This window comes from Trachurus trachurus, assembly GCF_905171665.1.
Source record: "Trachurus trachurus genome assembly, chromosome: 7".
In the NCBI taxonomy this organism is placed as follows: domain Eukaryota; kingdom Metazoa; phylum Chordata; class Actinopteri; order Carangiformes; family Carangidae; genus Trachurus; species Trachurus trachurus.
The window spans coordinates 22,980,984-23,005,018 of NC_139901.1; the positions used below are offsets into that span (position 1 = coordinate 22,980,984).

The window sequence follows — 24,035 nt, forward strand, 5'->3', positions numbered from 1 at the left end:
GGCAGGAGCGTAGAGTAGATGGAGGAAGGATACAGTAAAGGAGAAAGGATGTAGGAGGGAGAAGAAAGTGGGGATGGGTGCACGGTTGAGTATCTGAGTAACAGGGAGATAATATTATTAATACTGTAGATCAACCTAAGTGTTCGTTCTGTGTCTCGTAGGACAGCTCTAGCACCCAGGAAGCGTCAGTTATTTACTGTACAAGACTTTTTTCCCGTGTTTTCATGCTTATCTCTTACAATTTATCTGTCTTTAAATCATGCTGACCTGCTGTTTGTCGTCCTTTTTTTCCCCCTTTCTGTTTTCATGTCTTTGTTTCTCTTCTGTTTCTCACAAGTGTGAATAAAGGTTGTCTTCGCAGCTTGTCTCACCTGCCTGCCTCCTGCATGCCCAGACAATATTCCATACAGCCTGTATAAATCTGTGTGCGTGTGACATAACGGGACGCTTTGTGTTTACAGGAGGGCATAAAAGATGAAGACGACATGAAGGAGTACAGCGCAGGTATGGTTGAGGCTTTAAGAGTTGAAGTATGTCAAGTCTAGACAACTTAACAGAGATTTTTTTGGTCCTTTTTTTTTTAATACCTGTTCTATTTCTCTCACTTTCTTCATTCTCACCCTCCTTCTTGCTGTCTCAGCCTTGGAAGGTGACCAGTCTCCTGTCGAGAAGGATCAGATGGGCGGTGGGAGCTATGCTGGTGGTTTGACCATGCCTGCGTCAGTGTCCGTGGCTGGCAGAGAGAATAAAGGGCTGATGGTGCTGGGCGAAGAGGCCGGATCAGGGCCCGGTGCCTGGCCCTCACAGGGGTTCGCCTGCTCCCTGTGCAAACGGCTGTTCAGCAGCCTGGAGCATCTCAGGGAACACGAGTACCGCCACACCCTGTCTCTGATGGCCTTGTCCCTGGACTGGCCGAGCATGCCGGGTCCGTACCACCACCACCACCACCACCACCACCAACCCGCCCTGCCCCTGCCCCGGCACCAGCCCCAGTCCCAGCAGCTCCACTTCTCCGACCAGTCTCTCTACCGCCCCGCGGCGGCCGAGCCCGCGCGCTACCTCTGCTCCCAGTGCCCCGCCAGCTTCACCCTCAAGTCCAACGCAGACCGCCACGAGAAGACCATTCACTTCAAAAAGAAGCTGATGCAGTGCGTGTACTGTCTGAAACACTTCAGAGACCGCACAGACCTGCACAGGCACCTGTCCTCTGTGCACTCCAAACAGAGAGGGCACACCTGCCCCGCCTGTGCCAAGGGTTTTAGCACCCAGAAGAACCTGGCGACACATGTTAAAGTGTGCTGCCAGGTGGGCTCGATGCCAGGAGCCCTGCTGGGGGGTCGCACTGGGATGGAAATGTCTCAGGGCGTCTCAGGGTATATATCCACGGTGGCGGCTTTCTCCAGAGATGAAAGTTGACAATCATAATGGCAGTATCAATGGGGAAAACTAAAACTGGATGTGCAGGCTGCAGGGTTATGTACACACAGTCATACCCATTAATTAGCAGCGTATCCTCACTTGTGTTGTACGTTCATGCCAAAAATGATCAGTGGTGTCGGTGCACTCAGAAGGGATGAGCTCCTTTTACAATCAAATGCCTGTTGACATGGTTGTAAATATCTATCTATTTTTTTTTACGTGTTAAATTATTATTTTATAAGGACGATTTAACACAAATTGACTTCAACAGTGCACAATTGCTATGCAACGCTGATCTTTTAAGCTAAAAAACTTTTTTTTTTAAGGCTGTGTTAATAGTTTAGTGGAGCAGTGGCTGGACCCATAAACAGGTGAATGACTCTGCTGCTGTGCCGGGTGGAGGGACAGGGGGAGGGGGTGGTAGTGGTGGTGTCTTTTCTGCCTCCCCAACCTAAACCACTTGTCCGGCTCACTGTCGCCAGTCACCAGTCTGACTAAACTCTTCTCTCCTTTTTTAGGCAGAGAGATCTTTATCTTTGTGTCCACCCCTGCATTACGGGCACAAAGACAGTTCATATCTGCAAGGCTTTACTGTTGCTCACAGCCCACGCAACCACACCACCTGCAGGAACTTTGTAGCGTTGCAGCAGTGAGAGCTGAAGAAAAACCCTCAAATGAGATTATTTCTGTTGCAGTGCGCATCAATAAATATTAAGAATTGGCCTGAAAGAATTTAATGGAATATATAAAAGTATATGTGGATACTTGTATCTCAAAGAGAAAGGGAAAACAAAGTCCCACTACCACTGATCCACCTCCACTGGACTCGCAGAAGCTTGTCCTCAGTCATCAGTCTGACACAGTTCCCTTCTGTCAGTGCTGTCAGATCAGTGCAGATGGAGGGGATGTGCCGAACGAGACAAAGCCTGCTAAAACAATAGACCAGTAGCAGCTCAGATGGGGGTTGGGTGGTGTCATTTTCTCCTCTCCCTGTCCATCTTCTCTGTCCCAGATCTGTAAGTCTTCTAGTGGCTGAGTGTGGCTGGAGCTGGACAGTAATTGGTCCTTCATGGCTCCGACCCTTCTTAACCCCTGACCCCGTCATCTGAGGGGGAAGTGGGGGCCGAGAGGCAGATGCCCTTTAAACCAGATGAGCGGGGTGATGTCACTGCAGCAGACAGATAATGGTGCAGTTGTAAGTACAAGGTAGAGGTAAATGGGAGATGAAGAGGGGGGAAAATGCTGAGGAGGAATAAGGGAGGTGGTGAAGACTGAGCACGGCCTGCAGGAGGAGAAATCTTTGCTCATGTAAATTCAGACACATCTCTGCCAAAATGTTCTCCCTTGAGTTTACAGCAGGCCTTTACCCTGCAACAAAATACTGACTTGATACAGCCCAGTTTATTGTGCACACCCATAATGTGAATATCCAAAGAGAAGACATCCACCTGTGTTTCCCTCTAATAATCCACAGTCCCTCCAGCACAAAGAACTGTAATATATGAATGTGTGCAATAAGGTGGAGCTGGTGTCTGTTGGAGAATCTACCCATTTGCTACAGTATGTATGTAATATAAATATATATATGCAGACACTGAATTCCCAAATGCCAAATCCTCTCTGATACAAAATCCCAAATCTCAGGTAGCACACACTGTCCCGGCCTGCAGCTGAAGCAGACTGGCAGGCTCAGAGAAATCAGGAACTAATCAGGAACTCTGCAAAATCAGCCACTGAGGAGAAAATGCTGGAGGAATAAACCGTGCAGATGTTGTGTAGCGTTTCAGTGTTGGGAAACCTGTTGTTTGTAAATACAGAAAGATATTTCATTTTAGATAATGGAAGAAAACCCATGTACTGTATAAAATAATCTGTACTTTTCTAAACAGAATGAGATTCTGCTTGTAATTTTCATGCTGTAATTAAACTGTTATTGAAACTGTCAAAACTCCTTTGTTATTAGTCGTCTGTGTCGTGCACACATTCACACAATCACAACATTTCCTTCCTCGTCTTTGCATTTTCACGTAAAAAAAAACAAAACAAACTAATCTGTTGTGCGGTATATGTATACATGCATGTTGTTTTTTTTGTTTTTTTTGATGTGCTGTCAAGTGCTTAATCAGAGCAGAAGTCGTTTTGCAGATGGAGGTAATTATATTGAATTCTTAGTAGCTGAACTTAACCCTTAACCGTGTGTGTGACTCCCTCCCTCATGTGCAGTAGACGTGTACAGTGTGTGCTTAAATCTGCTCCTGGTTATGGTCTATATACGTTTCTACTGTAAAGTTTTTCATTGGTTACACACACACGCACTAGTACACACACGCACACGCACACACAATCTGTTTACTTGGACGCCTTCACCTGGCTTAACTACCATTTAAGTCTAGACCTCGAGATAATTGACTTACCAGACCTCTACGCAAACTGGGACATGGTATTAACGTTAGCTCTTATTTTTTTCATCATTATTTTGAAGCCTCCCTCTGTGTGTGTGATTATTTCCCGACCTTCAGCCGTCTTGTCATTGTCTGTGTTTGTCTTTCTGTCTGTGTTTTTGCTGTCCGTAGCAGAGACCTTCTAGAGCGACCAAGGCAGACTGACTGTTGTGTTGTGTGTTTATAGTATCTCTTTGCCTTTATTGCTTTAGTATGGAGGAAGAGCTGTTGCCAGGGCAACTGTAGCTTTGACTGGGGTTGGGGTGGCCATGGGAATTGATGGTACATTTCTAGACCATGCTGCTAATTAAATGTAGTAACTGAAAGGTGACGTCTCTGCTTATTTAAATGAGTTTCATTCAGCACTAATATTTTTTTTTCTTTCTCTTTTCTCTCCCCCTCTCCCCTCTCTCTGTCTATCCCCACAGTGAATGACTTCACAGTGATCCGTAAAAAGTTCAAGTGCCCCTACTGCAGTTTCTCTGCTATGCACCAGTGCATCCTAAAGAGGCACATGCGCTCTCACACTGGCGAGAGGCCCTACCCCTGTGAAATCTGTGGCAAGAAGTTCACCAGACGGGAGCACATGAAGAGGCACACGCTGGTGAGTGGGCTCACAATCAACAGGAGGGGGGGGGGGCGGTGGATCAGAGATGGTCCAAAGTGTGAATTAACATTTTGAAATCATGTGTTTCCGCCCTACAGGTCCACAGCAAAGACAAGAAGTACGTATGTAAAGTGTGCAGCAGAGTCTTCATGTCAGCGGCCAGCGTGGGAATCAAACACGGCTCCCGTCGCCACGGCGTCTGTGCCGACTGCTCCGGCCGGGGCATGGCCGCCCTGCTGGACCACAACGGGGAGGTGGGAGGAGACATTTCCCCGGAGGAGGAGCTGTATCCCGGCGACCGTTTCCACGATGACCAGGCGGAGTGCGATGGCGACGGAGAGGGGGAGGAGGAGATGATGGTGGAAGGGGACGGGGAGATGATGGGAGAGGGGGAGGAAGAAGGAGGGAAGTGGAAGGACTCAGGGATGACCGCTGAGGCACACGGAGCACTGGACAATGAGAAGGAGGAGAGCGACTCCTCGGCACAGGAGGGGGAGCAGCAGAACGGGAGCGAGAGGGACTTCGCCTGGATCTCCTAGAATCCACCGCCACCAGGCTCCCGTTCGCGGCTCCACGTCGACCAGTCTCCGAAGATCTCCTGCGATCTCTTGGGCGGAAAACTCTGCTCTCTTTACCCATTCGTCCCACCGTGGGCAGGCCTTCCTTTGAATGGAAACGCTGTAGGGTGATGCGCGACAATGATCTAAAAACAACAACAACAAAACAACCACACTCAAACGCACACATGCACATACACACAGATACACACACACACTTAGGCTATTCTCAACTTTGACTGCCATAGTAGATGAAGAAGAAGAAGAAGAGTGGTCAGGAGATGGCTCGAGTGCAAGGCTTTTTCTGCTTACCTCCTTTACTTCTGATGCAGTGTTTTTGTGTTTCTTTTTCTTGAGGGTTCAGGCCAGAGTCCAGTAGTTTTCTAACTCTGCCACAACAGGAATCAACGAGGACCGCTGCCAAGGACACGGCCAATGCTAGACTGCAACTTTACTGCGACTATGTATGTTTGCCATCACAATCACCATGGAAACCAAGGATCACTGACAGCGTAGGGAAAAAAAGCCAGGAGAAAGGGGAGGGAGGGGAGAGGGAGGGGAGGGGAGGGGGGGTTATCTTGGTCCCACCTTGGGTAACGCTCCCCAGGGAGAGTGTGTCTGAAGAGGGGGAAGAGTCGAAATCTATTGCAAAGCTACGTGTGTCAGAGGACCGGGCAGCCCGATGGCACATTGATGCAGAGTCCTACTGCCACAGACTTGCACTTTAATGACAACTGACTCCTATCAAAGCCCTGAACCCGTGGTTTACATTTTTTGATCTGATCTTTACTTACCTAAACAACTCGGTGACCGCACCTACCTTTAAGGATATACTTTATGTCCTCTTGACTGTTATCACGATATAGAAGATCACTGAATCTTTGTGCAGATTGCTGTTTATATAGCCTATGCCTTTCAGTGGGGTCCTTAATCTTTTTCTTCACTTAAGTTTACCACACGGTTTCTTATCGATCCATTCCAACAAATACTGGAGATTTGACAAAAATGTACATACGACTTTTGGAATTTTTAAAAGGGGGGAGTGAAGTGTGTGTGAGACAGAGAGACGGAGAGAGACTGGGAAAAGAGTTTTACAGTGTATCTGAGAGTCTTTCTACACAGTTTCTGCTTCCCTGTGTTGGAGACCCAACACAAGCACACAGTGGATCCACATGACCTACACTATTAACTCTTTCTGTCTCTCTCACTGTCTCTGCTTCAGCTTCTCTCACACTGGAGGTTATGATGTTAGGACCTGAGAGCCAAGTCTCTCACAACTGAGGAGGAGCTGCCTTTGTTTTTTCTTTTCTTTTCTTTTTTTCTGTTTGTCTCTTTCTTTTTTTTTTTATATGTTTTTTTTTTTTTTGGTCATGATGTAATTCCAGTTTCTGAACACAGAATATGCAGACTCTTTCCACAGTTTTCTTTTGTTTGGTGACATGCATATTTTCTGCGGCTTTGTAAGGTTAAAAAAAAAAAAGAAAGAAAGAAAGAAAAAAAAGTAGAGGATCAAAAATTGTGCTTGAAAATTCAGAGTTTGATATTTGTAGAGAGTGTAATATTAATTTGTTTTGTTTAACAGCTATTTATTGAAAAAAAAACCTGTTTGTGGATTCCTGATTTTTGACAAGTCATTCCCTTCTCTCTCTCTCCCTCCTCTCTCTCTCTCTCTCTCTCTCTCTCTCCCTCTCCCTCTCTCCGTCTCTGTCTCTGTGTTGTGTGGGACAGGATGGCTGTTTGTATGCAAGAATGTCTGAGTGTCCAGTGTCCAAAAAAAAAGTCTATATTGATTTCTTAAGATTCTTTCCATGTTTTTTGGCAAAGTTATTGACAATTCAAGTGAGGCAGATGACATGTCTTATTATTATGATTATCAGAACTATGATTACTGTTGTTGATGTTATGATTATTAATTATTATTATTAAGTGCTGGATGCTAAGCTTTATTGTGTGTTCTTTTTTTTTGATATTTTATATCTTGTATAAGAAAAAAAAAGCTTTTATACTTTGCCTTGTTGTGGACAGCAAGCCATGGGGCTTTTATCAACCTTTTATTGTGCCAGTTTACGCTTTTTCTGTCGTATTTGCTTTTTTTACCAAGGGGAAAAACAACTTCACTGTCAAACTTCTCTGTTAGATATTGATTGAGACATATATTCAGCACACGCTTTTGCATCACTAATGTACACTAATTGATTAATATCGAACCAAAACCAATCTAGTACCTTGTATACATGAAGTGCTTTTGTTTCACAGTCTGTGTGTGCAGGTGCTTTTTGGATTTATTGTTGTGGTTAACAGTTTTGTTGTTGGGTTGTTTTTATTTTTTGAACCTGTCACTATTTGTCACAGTTTGAAAAAAAAAAAGTGCACATGTTATGGTATTATTGTGAATATGAAGGGCTGCGTGGAAGAACTGGCTAGCTTTTGAAGACTGCAAAACCGAGCTGATGAGTTTTCTTTTTGTTGTTTTTTTTTTCTTCTAGTTTCTACTGTCTCACGCCTGCGCATGACACACAATCAAGTAGAAATGCAGCACGCAGACCGAAGGCAGTTGAGTCTACATCCTGTATTTCTATCCGCCAGCGTTTTACTGGCTTGAACTCTAGTTCATTTACATAAAGGGAAAGTGAGCAATGCAGTAGTAACTCTGGGAAACATTTTGTTGCCAGTGCAGGTCATACACATCAGGCTTTCCTGCTACAGGTGCCATGGACTGCACTTCCCATAAACCCCCACTGAGAAACTCAGTACAATGCGATTTGTGATGCTTTCTTCATGTCTGGCAAATGTCTTTATTTTATTGGTATTATTTATTGTGTTTTTGTTCAACCCATTTATTAAATAGTTGTACTTTTCTGGGGTGAAAAAAAAGAAGAAAGACAATGGGGTAGGATTTTTATGAATGTCAATGGTGGGTGTGGAAGGAGCCCATGATCAGTGACAAATCTCTGTCCTGTGGTGCTGTTGTGGCCACTCGCGAGACGTCTGGATGTATGCGTGACTCCCCGTTCCTGCGCTCTTCTCACAACCTGTACTGTATGTCTTCTTCCTCATACTGGGTTGTACTTCAGGAAAACGTCTGCCATCAACCCCTCAATATGTGCCTCAATGACATTTCACCTGTGTGCTTGTGAGAGTGCTTGTTTCCGAGAGACGACTGAATATTTGTATTGATGGAAAGAGATTACCAAGATGTGACTGATCAGATTAGAGGTGCAAAATGTCTGAGGATGAAACTTCAAAGAGACAAATCATGATGGGCGACTAGATTCTCCTTCCCACCGTGTGTTGATGACCTTTTGTGCCCTGATTCTGTGGTCTTAACTGCATGCCTGTGTTCATTTTGTCATACCAAAGCGACGTCTTCGGCATCTGCACACAACTGTCTCATTTCCACGATGCAAAACTGGAACTATTTGCTCTATTGCAGATGAATATGGGTATTCTTAGACGTGTACAAATTGCAATCCTCATTTAGCCTGTATAGCTTGATTCACACGTGCAAATCATGAAGCCATAGATATGGGTATATCTATATTATACTATATTTCAAAATTGGCGCTTTTTACTTTAGATTTTGTTCTTCTACTAAGAGTGATGTGTGTATACCTTCATATATATGAATTTATATTACTATTATATATTATTTATTTTCCTCTCTCGAGTTTCAGAGGGTCTTTAATTTGTAAAAGGTTGCCCTTGAAGCTTGAGGTTTGTTTATTTTCATTGGGGATATTGTTCAATATGATACTGACTTTATATTGATGATTATCATAAACCTGTGTTTGTAACAAAATGTGTTAAATAATCAAAAAAACCTGTCCTGTTTTTACACCTGTTTTGTTTTGGGCAGATTTAAGTGCTCTTGTGCAGATATCTTTTGGTTGATAGTACTGATCACAAAACATTTTTACAGTCAACCATGAGCCTCCTGTTTTGATGTTGGGGCTGGCCCGCCGGCCGTCCAAGCCTCTTTCTAACTTCATGTTTAGTGGAAGAATTAGCTTGACTATTATTTGCAAAAACCAATCAGTCTCAATAAATTTTGAAATTGCTGCTGTAAAGAAGTGACCAAAGTGTGCTATGGCTTTTATTTCCTTGTGGACAGAAGTGTTATTACAACTGCTACCCACCAGGGGTCAGAATAGACAAGTCAAAAGCAGCAAATGAATCCACTCTACAATCTTACATGTTTACTTATTTTGAAGATTTTACATTATCAACAACCCCTGAATTGATTTATTCATCTGCATATCCAAGTTTATTTTTAAAAAAACACACCATACCATTCAACTTTCTTCCATTCAGGTTTATTTTCTTTCTGTCACATTACATCACATAGATCACATTATCAGCATCATACATGGTCATCCATCTTTCCAAGCGCTAGTCATAGGCTTGACATTCACACAAATACTCTTTGAGTGCACCACTCCTCAGAAAGTGCTTCCTCCATGTGCGTGGGACTGCTGATGAAGACCAGAGGCTGAGCCCACACACAGGAGAAATCCTGCCCTCCAGTGAAGACCCAAGGCTGACGTAGTGTTTCCATCTAAAGCTTTTAGCGCAGCGTGTGTGTGTGTCTGTGTCTGAGGCTGCGATGAGCATCTTAACATTTAGAGGAAAACAAACACAATCAGCCTTGGGTTATCAATTTCTGAAAGGGAAAATCTAACACATAAAACCCTTCAGTGTTGTATCTCCAAACAAGAAAACAAACAGGAAAAAAAAAATGTAGCGATGCTAGACATGCAAAACAACCTCAAATTCAGCCAGACAATCAATCAATCAATCAATCAATCAAATCAATCAATCAATGAGAAAACAATAACAAAGCAAAAGTCAGTTTTCACACCGGCCAGTGTAAGGCTCAGTAAAAACACAAGAGGAGAAAAGAAATGGTCATGAAATGAGAGATCTGACAGACAGGGGGTAAAAGCCTGGACAAACAACAAGAGCACAGTAGAAGAAGCCGAGAACTGAGTGGAGCTGCCATTGCAATGCATTACATTTGATTTGGAAGGAGATCTATTGGCTTTGCTGCTGCTGGTTTACACACAAAATGAAAACTGACATTCAAGAAAAGCAGCACATAGATTTTGACATATTTGGAAAAAACGAAGGCTTTTTTTATGCACATTTCAAGGGTTTAGTTTAGCTTAATATACTGGGTAAAGGCTTGGGTGGGACCACAGTAAAGCTGTAGGATAGCACAAGAACATGGGAAATGGGAAAAAAGACAAGGTGATCAGGAGAGAAATCACTGTAGTGAGAAGGAAATGGGAAGATATGTCTATTGGGAAACAAGTGGAAGACACAGAAAGCGTGCTGTCTGTTGGAATGTGCACGGCAGGACACAGATTCCCACAAGGTTACAATTTTCATCATGACCGAAAAAGGTCGAAGGTTATCCTGCCTAACAACAACTTAACATCACAACCACAAACATTCACAACAACGACAACCACACACATTCCAAAAAAAAAAAAAAAAAAGGTACTACTTGGCAGGGAGAAAGACAAAAGACGAACAGCAACAGTGTGAGCAAGTTGCCCAGATGTCACCAAAAAGCTCAAGTTAGTTCTTGTTCCATTATAAAGCATATCATTGCACAAAGTAAGATAGTAAAGCAATACTGCATGGTTGTGTTATGAATTAGCAGTGTGGCGACAGCTGTCAGTGGGTGTTAAAAGATTTGGATACCAAAAAAATCAGGATGCGCTACTGGTTCACTACAGGCGGTACAAACTAGCCAGCAAATAACACAACAGAAAAGACCTTTTCTTTTTTTCTTTTTTTGTAGGATTTACATTCAACACGTTTTGTTTTTCTCCCCATTGCCTCTAAGCTACAATATACATTGAATCTTTATGTGTTATGTTCACTATAGCTTCTCAATTGACTTTTTTTTTTTTTTTTTAATGAAAGAAAAATATTCTGAGCAACTGTACTGTAAAAAAAGTTTCCTTTTCATAAAACAGAGATACAACAACAACAAAAACAACAATATATGAAAAAGCCTCACGGTTCTCTTTTGTTGCATATGTACAAGAAAAGCCCTGAAACTGCAAATCCATCAATATCGTCACTGCGCATCTCGTGTCTATTTTCGGTCTACTGTCAATCCCCAGTTTCCCCGCACACCCATGAAGTCAACTCCAATCTCCATCACTCGTTTTCTAGGTGAACGTTTTAATTGATGATCTATTTCACAAAAAATTCACCAATCAGGTTCTCTTGTCTGAGATCTGTGCACAAGAGCGACTTTGTACCCAGAGTTCTTTCAGGCCATGATGACCCACGCCGCACTCGGCCGAGGCCAAGTCGAGCCGAGTCCAAGCTCTTAATGATGCAGCCTGGCTTTTAATCGTCATGGGCCAGTTTAGTGCAACTTTAAAAATTAAAAAAAGAAAAAAGGTGGAATAGTGGCCAACAACCACAGGCACCTGTTAGCTTAACATGTGCTAACGGCCTCATTCACTGCCAGCAAAAGCACTGGCCTCTAACCCTGCTGGTGGAATCTAAAAGTGCTTACACTGAGGATGGAGAGAGCGAGCTGATGGGCTGCATTTGACACTCGATCTATGACCTAACCAGAGATAACAGAATCAAAAGTGGTATCCAGCACTAATAACAGTATCTACAGTTACCACCTCAGCTCAGTAAAATGTAAAGAAGCATGAACCTGTTCTTTTTTTTGTATTATTCTTTTTTTTTTTTTATTCTAAGTAAAGAAAGCACAAAGACGAGCTTTACGGATTTCAAAGAAAAGTGTATTGTAAAAAAGAAAAAGAAAAAAAAAACAACTCCTGGCAATTAAACGTTGTAAAGCATCCGCTATCAAGGCGATAACGTTGTAGCTGCTGACTGAGACCGGTGTTTTCCCATCACTGAGACAAGGCAGGTGCTGCTTTCGGCCCTTGGCACTCCTCCAAGGAAAGGCAAAGTGACTGACTACCTAAGTACCACACTGTACTTCTCAGTACCACGCTTCTACAACAGCCAGCACCACTGTGTTTAGTACGATAAATCTGACACAGAGAGAAAAGACATTAACTGTCAAGATCGCCTGCTAATAATGGGGGACCCCAGAGGTACTGGACCCCTATCCCTGACACCCCATTTATTCTACCGGGCAGTGACGACACCCCTCCCACCCCATCAAAAAAAAAAGAAAATCCTTTCACTTCAAAATTTGTGTATATAAAATGTCCATGTATAAAAACATGTCTTTGCGCAGTGCAACATAGTGCAATTTCATTAGGTCAGTATACCTTTTTCCTTTTAATGTTCTTTTCATTGGCACTTTGTGAAGTTTCTGACCGGAAGAGGCCTGCCCACCGAGGCAGAGGGAGGCCTAGCTTATCTGGGATGCCACTGGAATAAACACTTTACAGGCAGGATCAGTAATTTTCAAAACAATGGTGGTTTATGACAGGGATTGAGTGAGATATTAAGAACTACTATCACAGCAAACATGTGCTTCATGTTTATCTTTTGTTTTGCCCATTGACTTAACGCTTGCAATGAGCAATTTTTTAATGGAGAAGTGAAAGCTGGTCACTTGTAAGGTGGCGTCAGCCGACAGCACACGGCACGAGTGACCCTGTGGTGACCGAGGACAGTGCAGGTGTTTCTATGGCGACAGAGGTCCTAAAGTCACACTAATCCTCAGTCAAGGAGCTTGCTCAAAGTTAGCCTGCTCATACAGGGAAGGACAGGCACTCTGTGTGTGTGTGTGCATGGGTGTGTGTGATAAGTTACTATGGTGATCAGGTAAGGTCAGTGTTGAAATTGCTTCAAATAGTAGAGGACACGCAGCAGAATCTACATTCAAAAAGCTGCTGACAAACAGCACCAGGGTGAATCTCTTCAAAAAAATATATATACATCTACTGTCATGACTCCACTTTTGAGAGCAAATGAGAAACATTTTTTTCTTCTTGTGTTTTTCCTTGTTTGGATTGTGGGTGTACGGATAGAGGGCGTCTTAAGTGGTACAGACTGTGAAGCACCTTGAGGAAAATGGGGCTATATAAATAAATAAATGGATTTGACTATATGGTTGAGTACAGACAGCCGGCTATCATCTCTATCACAGTTATTTAAATCTGAATTGTGACCGAGTCGACTCAGAGCAGGTTAACAAAGACAGGACATTACAAAAGAGGGGAAAAGAAAAAGAAAAAAGTTAAACTCGTAGAAAATGTTCAATACAGTAATAACCTCAAATATTTGTACTTATGACTGCTGATGTGTGGTTCGCTCTTCTACTTTTATCTCTAATATCACCAATAGGAGATCATCATTGTGTTCTCATGTTTGTCTTTTGTAGAAACTCTCCTGTGTAGTTGCATAAGAGCATGTTTTATAAATATTTCTAGAAAAGGGTTGAAAGTTTACTTATCTTTTCTTCCTTTTTCTGTTTTATATATTAAACAACTAATATGGAGATACAAAGCAAGTAACAAATTGGGTCTTAACATATTTTTTTTTACTCAAGATGGTCAATATAGCTGGGAATTGTAGAAAAAAACAAAACAAATAGGGATACATCAAAAATGTTTGATAAAAAATCCTAATTATCTAAAAGTCTACCACTTACATCTCATCTAATGCTTGGAAAACTGGACCTGTTTTTAAATATTACAGGCCGGTTCTAAAAACTCCACTTTGGTATAACATTTTTAAATTTATGCTACACTTACATCCATGTGAATCCGAATGTCAGACCAGAGTGAAAGCTCATTCTAAAGGATTAAGAACATCTAGTGAAAACCAAGGGAAACGTCTTGATTCCTATGAAGTTAGGTTTGGTAACTACAAACTGTTACACTGCTGCTAAATAATTAATCACTCTAATTAATCTAAAGATTAAAGACTGGGTAACCTCTCCATTTCAAACTGTGAGAAATGAATTGGAATGCCTGACTAATTATCAGGTAGTGATTGTTGGGTTACGATCTCTAGGTTATTTACCTACGTACACAATTAACACCAGTCAGACTGTAAATTAAAGTTTAAGGGGTAGTTATCATTCATTGTGGTAAACAATCTCTTGAAGAACATGAGCTGTCAAAGGAAAGAATGAGTCTTTCTGCCTCAATTCACCCAAATAACAATGACAACCATAAAGCAAGAAAGACAATATTAAATGCTGTAATTCTGCTGATTGCACAGTGCAGCTGCTTGTTGCTTAAGCAACTCATTGTTGAGAATAAAGTCTATTTAAGAAATATATATCCACTCTCTCAGTAATTGGCTGTGGTTACAGTGATACTCCAAAAGTCGACTTATTTCTTCAAGGTGCATATCTGTAGGTAATAAGTATAGAAAAGAAGAGAGGGAAATATATTTAATATATCATCTACATCTCTCTAAAATATTTTGGAAAGTCAAGGGAAAACTCTTTGTACCACTTTTTTTGTGCATTTCTGCTTAATTATGAGAAGTGTCGCTGGCTGATGAACATGTTGTTAGATATGGAACAATATGTGTTTAAACATACAGTCGATACCCGGTAAGGCTGCAGGAGACAGTGATGTTAGATTCTGTACTGATCTAAGCTGTTAGTTGTAAGCAAACAGGCTTTTTGCCTTTGGTAGGTTTGAAGTCCCTTAAACAGTGAAAATGAAAAACGGATATGCTACAGAGGTCTTACCGAGCAAATCTGGTGTTAACCCTTGAACCCCCGAAAAAAAGTCTTTATCCACCCTGTAAACAGTAGCTTACATGATGCTCCTATAATAACAACAGAGTATACCAAAAAGCTTATCTGTAGTCTTTAAACATTGCCTTGAGTCGAGGCCGTGAAAAATGGCGAGTGAGAAACAAAAATCAAATCAGAAGGTTAAAAATCCAATTTAAATGTCTCTTTTTTTTCCTTATTCATCAACAGAATGAAAAATGTCTCAGTCTTAGAAAAGTCTCCAAACCTGCATAAAGTTTTTTTTTCTTGCTGATTTTTTTTGTTGTTTTTTTTGTTTTTTTTTACCCACCAGTTTTATTTTCTCTTTGTGTTTCGAAACGAAAAGAGAGAAGGCAAAGCCCCTACTGGGCCAGAGGAAGCAGCACTGAGAGCTCCATCGTGAAGAAACCTCCCCTCATCTCCTCGGTGGAAGAGTCCACATCGCTGTCGCTCTGAGTGAGGAAGAGCTCATCTCACAGACACGGGAAGGGGACTGGATTAGTCGGTGAATCTCTGACAGGCTTTTTTCCAGCGACAGGCTGTGCACCACATGTCTCTCTTCTCCATGCCGTACACCTTTCGGCACTTCTTTGCCTCCCCACGGGGTTTCCTTGGTAACAGCAGATGTGACAGCATAAGGACATGCACAGAGACATTCAGGCGCCCACACTGGCAAAAAACACATACGTATATATACGTACAGTCTGCTCTAAGGCACTTAAACATGTCCATGTACATTTAAGTGCAGGGGCAGAGACACATACAGATACAAATACACACCTGCAGAAATCGTTCCTTTAAACAAGTCAATTATTATTTTTTAATGTGACCTAAAAATCAATAGTGGCCAGATGCTATCCAGGTATTTTAACATCAAAGTAATGACATAAATTTTTGTCTCCATGTCCTTATTTTAGGTCCCGCTGGCAATAAGCCATTAATTAACTCACTGCTACAAATGTAATTATATTCAATTATTTCTGTATTTAAGGGGTTAGGACAATTTATAATAACAGTACTTGAATTTCTATGAAATGAGCTGTTGAGTACATTTATATAACTGTGACAGACTGTAGCGAGGACAGCAATTTGTTTGTAATTTTTCGCCATAAAGAGAAGATGACGTGTAAGTGGATGTGACCTGAGAGGATAAGGAACTGCTGACTGCAGAGTCATATGATAACGATGCAAAATATAAATAACAAAGTCCCATGAATTTAAGTCATAGAGATAAATACATGACACAATAACACACACACACACACACACACAGCTGCTGCGTACCTGGTTCCTGGTATCGACTTCGCTGGTGGCGTTATTAAAGCATGGGTCTTGTTAACAGTGGTGTGTGTGCTGGCTGCCGGCTGCCGCTTTTCGCCGATGCTAACTGTTCGGACGTGAGTCACAGGCCCCTGCAAAAGTGAGAAGACATCATAAGTGCAGTCCTCAATTCAGTAGACAAGAGTGACGCCTCACTGTGTCTGGTTTACTCTCTACCTGGAGAGAAAGAAGTCAGTTATCAGAAAGGCAAAACCTTTGTCCCCGTCAGAGCAAGACTACGATTAGACTAGTTTAACTTCACATCTCTGTTTATACAGACTCAAATAAAATATGAAGCATTTGTTTAAACCACCCTGACCACCAAAAACTAACCAGTTCATCCAGAATATATTGTGTCCATGGGAACTGGACAGAAGTTCCCCTCAATAATTTCAGATTACACATACTTGAATGTGCACGTCATTTTTCTGTTTTTATACAATGTGGGTTTTTTTTTTTTTTAAGCTCTGGCACTGCCAACAAGCCGAGCCACCCTCAACAGTTATGTTTTAAATGTAACCAACATGGAAACACAGGGATCACAGACGTTGCTTTAGTAACAGCTGCAAACAAGTTATGGCTCAGTGTTGTTTCCTTTAAGAAGCTTGAAATACTGTTGAACATTTCATGCTTTCAGAAAGACTTTGGCCTTAGTCACTATTGTCACTGTGACAGTACCTTACTAGAAGAATATTCTTTATTGCCTTTCGATTAAAGCAGATATCAGTGGAATGTTTTTGTTAATATAAGTCCTAAATAGTCCTATTTTCCGTCAGCAATCACTTACATGAAGTATTTCAGCCTAAACACGAGTCTCTCCGTCACTCTGCTCTGCTGTAACCCGAGGAGAAAATTTTCCTTGTGGGATACAAGTGTTATCCAATGAGGAGAGAGAACGGCATGAAGGGCTGTGTGTGCAGCCAAGGGATGCGCGTGAATGTGGTGACGTAGCACGAGGACCAATTGATGCCTGACAAGGGCGGGGGCTGCTAACTCATGGTGCGTTCAAAGAAACTCGTACTTTGTGTTTTTCCTTCCTGTGAAGTCATACCAGTTCGATCTGGTACGAGTTCACGGGTCGGAAGTTACGAGTGGCCGTTATAGGGAACTTTCACAGACAACAGGATGGTAAAAACACGAGCTACGGGTTACCTGGAACGCTACCAAGTCGTAGTTGTGACTTGAAGCTGTAACTTACGGTTTCAAAAGCCTGCCTTGAACGCAGCATTAGCCGAAACGGCCGTGAAGCTGATATCTGCTTTAACTATACAACCTTGTGGAGCTCTGCAGTGTGTCACTTCAAAAAGCTCTGTATCTTAAGTCACGCACAAGTTAACACTGTCACACTGATGACATCTAACTTTGCATCGCTGTTATTGCGCTTAATGTTGTCTTTTTCCGCGTTTATTACTAAAGAGGAAACCAATCGATCTGCACCTCCATCACCAGCTGGCTGCACTGTTTCGATGTTCTTCTAAGATGTTCCCCCAAAAAAACAGACACAGTTCAAAACCAATTCATATAAAATTCATTTGCACATATTCGATCTACAACCACAAAAGATGGTGTTACATACATTTCCGTGTCCCTGCAGTGGTAGCCTGTCAGGTTTGTTATTGATTTTAGGGTCTTTTTTTATTGGTTTGTAAATATTTAAACAGGACTATGCCTGAGTATGTCTGATGTGCTTTTAAGATACAGTGTGTGCCTCCGGGATCCCTCAGGTCCTCTGACTGTCTCCTGGCTGTTCTTTGAGCCCAGCCTCTGATTCAAGGCAAAGCTGCCTTCAACCATTATGGCTCCAGCTTGTAAAACAGCCCACTTGAGACACTGAGGATTTTACAGTGTAATATTTTAAACTTGTTCTAAACACACAAACCTTCAGTTTCCTTCCATTGAACTTGTTTTTATTTTCTAGCTTTTTTATTTCTATTCAGTTGTACAAGTCTTACACGCATAGCATTGAGGCAGCACATACATGTCTGCTATAATAAATGTTGTTAATACATGCACATTTAGTTGATGGTTTTCTTCTTGACTACATGTTAGGGGCTTTGATGGATGGACTGTGTTATACACAGACAGGCTGACACCTTTCTGTATGAAGAGATGACAGTATAGAGAAGCAGGGACAGCGGAAATCAGAGCGACACGAAGCTCAACTGGCTACAAGTGGGGAAACAGCAGGAGAGTAATTAAGATTAAGATAAAAAGGCGTGAGACAAAGCCTCACTCACCGGGACGCCTTTGAAAATGACAGGAGGGGACTGCCACGACACACTGATGCCATTCCCCGTCCCAGTTCCAGGCCCGGTCCCATTACCACTGCCTAACCCTGCCAGCTCAGGACCCACTGGGATACTCACTGGAGCAGTGGCCTGGAACATGGACAACCACCCCACCGCAGGAAAGAAAGGACATGACAGAAACAAGGAGGGACAGGAAAAGTGCAGACAGGAACCAACAGAAAGCACAGAAAAAAGAGATAACGTAATTAGTGGGGAAGGTATCTTTCCACCTGAGGGTGAAAAGTGCCTTCATATCATGGCTGATTGATTACTGAATCAATTTCCTCAACACACAAATGTATTTCATATTTTTAAAATAGCATTTTACAAGGAGAAAATTTTGATATTTTTTACAGTTGTTGTTAAACAACATTGGCAGGCAGCCCTAGGCTGTGGCTCAGAACTGTTTCTAGAGAGCAGAGAGACCAGCAATGCGGACATGAGGTTAGCCGTTACAAATAGAGAGTTATGAGTGTGAGCAATAGAGAAAATAAAACTTAAGAAGCCATTTCATATGCATAACGCAAGTCTGCATTTGTGTGCATTTTGTGTTGTCACGACAACTGAAAGTTGGATACTACCTCTAACCACTGCGAAGGACTGAATTCAATATTGAATATTTTAAAGATTTATACTCTCACTAAATATGTTCTTCCAACTGAAAACACTTCATGTTTTACCTCCAAGGGCAAACAAGTGAGGGGTGTGTGTATGAATTGGTTTTGGTTAAAAGAACAGGAAGAAAAGAAGCAGACGAGCAGAGGAAGAGGGAGGAGGCATTGATTTCCAAAGTTGCTACAAAGCTGTTCAAATAAAATGTTGCAAGAAGGGATTAAGCATAATAAAATCTTATGGCTAAAAGTTTACTGGCATAAAATAGTTTGACTGTATTGTTCAAGTAAACTTATGTTAATATTTGCAAGAAAATTCTTCCTGCTCTCACCCAGCTATAACCCATATATATACTCCCACACTGGTGTAGGAGTTAAATAATTCTGACCTCTGTGCTCTTTGCTACTCTGATCTCAAAAACTGCCTCTGCAAATTCCATACGATAGAAAACTGCAATTTGTTGGTTTGTAACTTGTGGTCAGTTTCACGTTTCTTCCTTGCTGTTTAATTACATTGCAAGAAACACCACTGCAATACAATTAAATGGGAAATTAAATTTGGTAGTGAGAGACTGTGTCCAAATTCTGTGGGCTGGAGTGTGTGGATTACCTGGTAGGCGTGGTCAGTGCGGATGTGGCAGAGCGTGGAGGGAGCTGATTGACTGAGCAGTGTCGGGGCGTGGCTCTGTGAGCCGTTCATGTTGATGTGTTCGGAGTGAGGGACATCAGTGAGCGGCGGCGGGAAGATGGGTGGAGGACCAGCCGTAGTGGGGGAGGTCGGTGTGAGGCTAGACAAGCCCTCTGTTAGGCTGTCCATGTTGACCTCGATCTCTGAGTAGTAAAAGTCCTCCTCTCCATCACTGTAGTCCGAATCACTGTTTCGCCTGCAGGAGACAAAAGGTACACATCCCCTGTTTTTCACAAAGCCTCTTAGAATTTGGGGTCACGCACCTCTTGAATTGCTATAATCCAGACCTTCTCATATTGTACCTATTGCTTGTTAATACCTCTGACCACAGCATTTTAATTGCCCAGCGTTACACTCTGTTGACTTCTACAGTAGTGCTATAAATGCCAGAATCATAAACCTTTTGTTATGACTTAATTGAGCATCTACGCATTTAACACAAGTGATGCAAGTGGAGATGGCAAATATATTTTTCACTTCCATTTCAAATCCCTAAGCATTAAAGCCAGAAAATATGAAGCACTTGTGCTACTGTATGTGTCTGAATTAATGCTTCTCCTTTCTAGTCTGCAATCTCTAATTTGGTGGCAGAGCTCCTTGATCTCAAATGCGCTAATTCCTCTGAGGTGCATTAGCCTGAAGACTCTTGCCCGTGCCCGAGGTGGAGTGAGTCAGCCTATGATATTGTGTCGATGCTGTTACAAATTGACATTTCTCTGGAAATTACAACATTACTGTGCACTGCAGAAATACTAGTAAATATTTATTCAATTTAAAAATGTCAGTTGAATATTCATTCACAGATGTTTTTTTTTATTATTATTACATTTGGACCTAATAAAGCTTCCATTTTACAAAAAATACACCAACACATTAATTCTTTGTACATATATGTGATTTTCTTTCCCCAGATGAGCCACATAAAACAGAAACTACTGAGAAGAAGCGCATAATGAGAATAACCCCAACATAAGATCATTTAGAAAACATAGTGATTATGAAAGACGTTGAATCTCTGCCTGTGATGTCCCATTTTACTTAAGTGTCACTGACCACTGCACAAACATTAGCACAGCTGCCACTTCTGTGACCAAAAAAAATGGTAGACAGTGGTTACCCTTTCCTACAGCAGGGGGCAGTGAAAGCCAGTGTGCCAACATCCTCACACAAACAGGCTGCACATGTGTGGACGCCTATTCCTTCAACTGCATGAGGTTCAGCTAATGCATGAAGTACAAGTAAGACTCTGTCCCTCTGTGCATATATAAGTAATAGATGAAGATGAAAAAGGACCATCACTCCAAAAACCGTTTTAACTAATACCATACTATACTCACTCAAAGTCAAGTACGCACATGTATGAAGATGTGATGATGCACAGGCTCAGCTTGTCAGGTGTGAAGGCAGGCTTGTGGACAGCATCCAAGTGGTGATAAATCAGATGTGTATCACTTTTCTTGTCTTACCACCCTACTCAAATAAGCTCTGCCACTGTTAAATTGAAGCTGCAGAGCAAGGATTATTAAACTGCCACCTGCACCATGATCGCCTTTTTTTTAAAGGAAAGTTATGCCTGCAGTTCTATAAAATAAATATACATCATAAGTATCATTGTCCACATTAGCAGAATGGATTCCTTATGAATATACAACACCCATCAGGCATAAAATTATGACCCCCTGCCTAATATTGCATTGGTCTCCCTTCTGCTGTACGCAAAAAAGAGCGGCGCATGTTCTGACACCTTTCAATCAGAACCAACATTAACTTCTTTTGATAGATACTGACCACTGCAGACCAGAAACACCCCACAAGAGCTGTTTATAAGATGCTCTGACCCAGTCGTCCAGCCATCACAATTTTGGCTTTTGTCAAACTTGCTCAATCCTTACGCTTCCCCGTTTTTCCTGATTCAGATCAACTTTGAATATAAAATGTTCACTTGCTGCCTAACATATCAGACCTACTAACAGGTGCCATGATGAAGTGTTATTCAGTGTTAGTCATTTCACCTGTCAGTCGTCATAATTTATGCCTGATCAGTTTATATTAACAGTCAGTGTGTGTGGAAGGGTTGAGCTCCGACACTAGGCAACATCTAAGACTCAATGGAAAATCTTAAATTCAGTGTCAGTTTTTCTTTTAAAACCGTTTACTGTGCATCTGTAAGATATGTAAAAAATTTTAAAAAATAAACAAAGTGTTGGATTAAAAGTCCCATCTGAATCTCAGGACACAACATCTGCGTGCTTGATTTTCTCTGACTCACCCCAGGTGGACGGTGCGGATGTGTCGCTGGATCCCTGAGGAGGTGCTGAGGACCTTTTCACAGTTCTTCCACAAGCACTTGAACATCACCTTCATGGAGTTCTGAAAGAGACATTCAGCCCAAAACCAACATGAGCTGTGTGATTGCCTATAAAGACCACATAACGTGACTGATGTTCGCTTCACAATCTGTGCATGTAGGCTATCACATCTGTCTTTCCTTAAGCACTTTGGTTTTCAAATCATTTTTCTCTGCAATAAAAAAAGATCCGCTGTCAGCTGTGATAGAAACTGACAAAACTAAACATATTCTCTGCAAAGCACTCATGAGTATTTTAAAGGAAACAGACATTTACGTAGCATGTGGTCTCATGTTCCCCCGTGTGGATCTCACTGGCAATAGAAAAGCCTTTGTGGGGGATTGAGTGCCACTCTACAAGGGGCCAAACACTACACCTCATTAGAAAGCTATTAGAACGGCAAGCCTATAAAAATAGAAACCCGATATGTGACGAGTTCAGACACATACGGAGTAAAAGAGAAAGAGAGAAAAAAGACAGGGACAGGGAGAGGACAATGAAACTGTACCCTCTTCTGTCTACCTTGCAATACTTTCATGTTCACTGACAGAATGAAGAGCAAAATAAATGTACCATTTTGATCTACTCCCGCTGTCTGTGCATGCTGTGGGCCGGGTTGAAGATCTGTTGCATTGGAAATAGTAATGCCTCTAATGTTTAACAGAATATACAGTAGATGTACTAAATATAAGAACTTCCTCATGTAAACACTGACACACATGCACACCTGTGACCTCTTTCTGACCTCTGATCATATCATTAACTGGAGGATTTGAAAATGCTTCTCATATCTTGTCCTGCTCATATCTGATTTTGCATTAAACCAAGAAGAACCCTCCATGGTTCATAAGTAAGCCATGAGGGGATGGATGGATAGATGAAGTGGGTGTTTTAAAAAAAAAAAAATTTTTTTATTTCAACTCATTTTCTCTTCCTCACATCAGGGGCTGGCAGCTGTCCCATGAGCAGGCAGAGACATGCATCACTGCTAATGAAAGACAGTGGGTGTGTAGTCTCATTACCTTTTAACAGCCCTCGGAGAAAGAAGGGCAAGAAAAGAGTGACGGAGAGGGTGGAACAGAGAGAGAGAGAGAGAGAGAGAGAGAAAGAGAGAGAGAGAAGTCAGAGTAGAACAGATTTTATCAATGGTCTCCAACACTTTTGTTCCTCTGAACTATTTCTCCCTGACTGCCACTCCCTTTCATTGCATTTGACACCAACATGCTATTAAACTAATGGGGTTGTGCTGGCCATATGCAAGTCCCCTGCCATGCTGTTTGAAACAACCTTCCTAATAAAAATTACACAGCGAAGCTGGTCTTTAATCCCACAAACAATCACAAATCACTTAATTCCCTAAGCGTTTTTCTTGCATCTTAACACTGTTACAGTAAAACCGGTGATTGCAATGTTTAATAATCCTCTTAACTCACTGCCTGCACAAAATCAAACAGCCTACAATCCAAGGGGCAGCTGCTCATAGACGGTTTAGACCTCTGGGGTTGGCGACAGCTGTATCACAACACAAAGCAAGTTAGCTCACGCTTCAGCCCCCTTCCACACAACTCTGTATGTCTGTATTCCTCCCTACTTCATTTCCTGTCTGCTTATCTATGGTATGGCATAGGTCTCTGGAAGCGTCATCCCTTGGAGACTTTATGGTTTCATATATTCAGCAGCTCAATAATCTTCACCGCTGCCCCACTCCAGGGAGGTTGAATTGCAAACTCCCACATATTGTACTGTATATGAGCTCTCTTCTGTCACCGTATGGCTGGAGGATATATTGAGATTCATCTCTCCTCCAGTTGCTACCTTGAGCATCAATTCTCCTCTCCTCCTCTACACTCTGACTATCCTCATTTCCATGCATCCCTTGAACCCTTTGTTGCTTTTCTGCTGATCATCCCTCCCCCGTCTGCCTCCTCTCCTTCATTCTTGCTAAACCTTCCCACCTCTCCTTTAAAAGACTGAAAGGGGGATAGAAAGCTTCCTGACACTGAAAACATTTTGACGTTCTGGACTGTTGCTATAGTTAAAAAAAAATTAGAGGGGGAGAAGTGAA

At 42.0% G+C, this 24,035-nt stretch overlaps 2 protein-coding genes across 4 annotated transcripts in view; one reads left to right on the top strand and one right to left on the bottom strand.

The window, feature by feature from the left end:
• zbtb46 (zinc finger and BTB domain containing 46) overlaps positions 1–5,493 on the top strand; it is a 57,529-nt gene extending 52,036 nt beyond the window's left edge. The window contains exons 6-9 of one of the 2 annotated variants that reach the window (XM_083976276.1): positions 462–504; positions 641–766; positions 4,289–4,464; positions 4,566–5,493. In XM_083976276.1, the coding sequence (XP_083832402.1) occupies positions 462–504; positions 641–766; positions 4,289–4,464; positions 4,566–5,006 (786 nt within the window). In that variant the 3' untranslated portion in view covers positions 5,007–5,493. The remainder of the gene's footprint in view (positions 1–461; positions 505–640; positions 767–4,288; positions 4,465–4,565) is intronic. The other variant, XM_083976275.1, reaches the window with a different exon arrangement.
• Positions 5,494–9,586: 4,093 nt separating this feature from the next.
• The window catches only part of slc2a4rg (SLC2A4 regulator), a 38,213-nt gene continuing 23,764 nt past the window's right edge, over positions 9,587–24,035 (bottom strand). The window contains exons 5-9 of one of the 2 annotated variants that reach the window (XM_083976287.1): positions 21,892–21,992; positions 19,545–19,818; positions 18,273–18,413; positions 16,000–16,127; positions 9,587–15,325 (exon numbers count right to left, since the gene is read on the bottom strand). In XM_083976287.1, coding sequence (XP_083832413.1) covers positions 15,214–15,325; positions 16,000–16,127; positions 18,273–18,413; positions 19,545–19,818; positions 21,892–21,992 — 756 coding nt within the window. In that variant the 3' untranslated portion in view covers positions 9,587–15,213. The remainder of the gene's footprint in view (positions 15,326–15,999; positions 16,128–18,272; positions 18,414–19,544; positions 19,819–21,891; positions 21,993–24,035) is intronic. The other variant, XM_083976288.1, reaches the window with a different exon arrangement.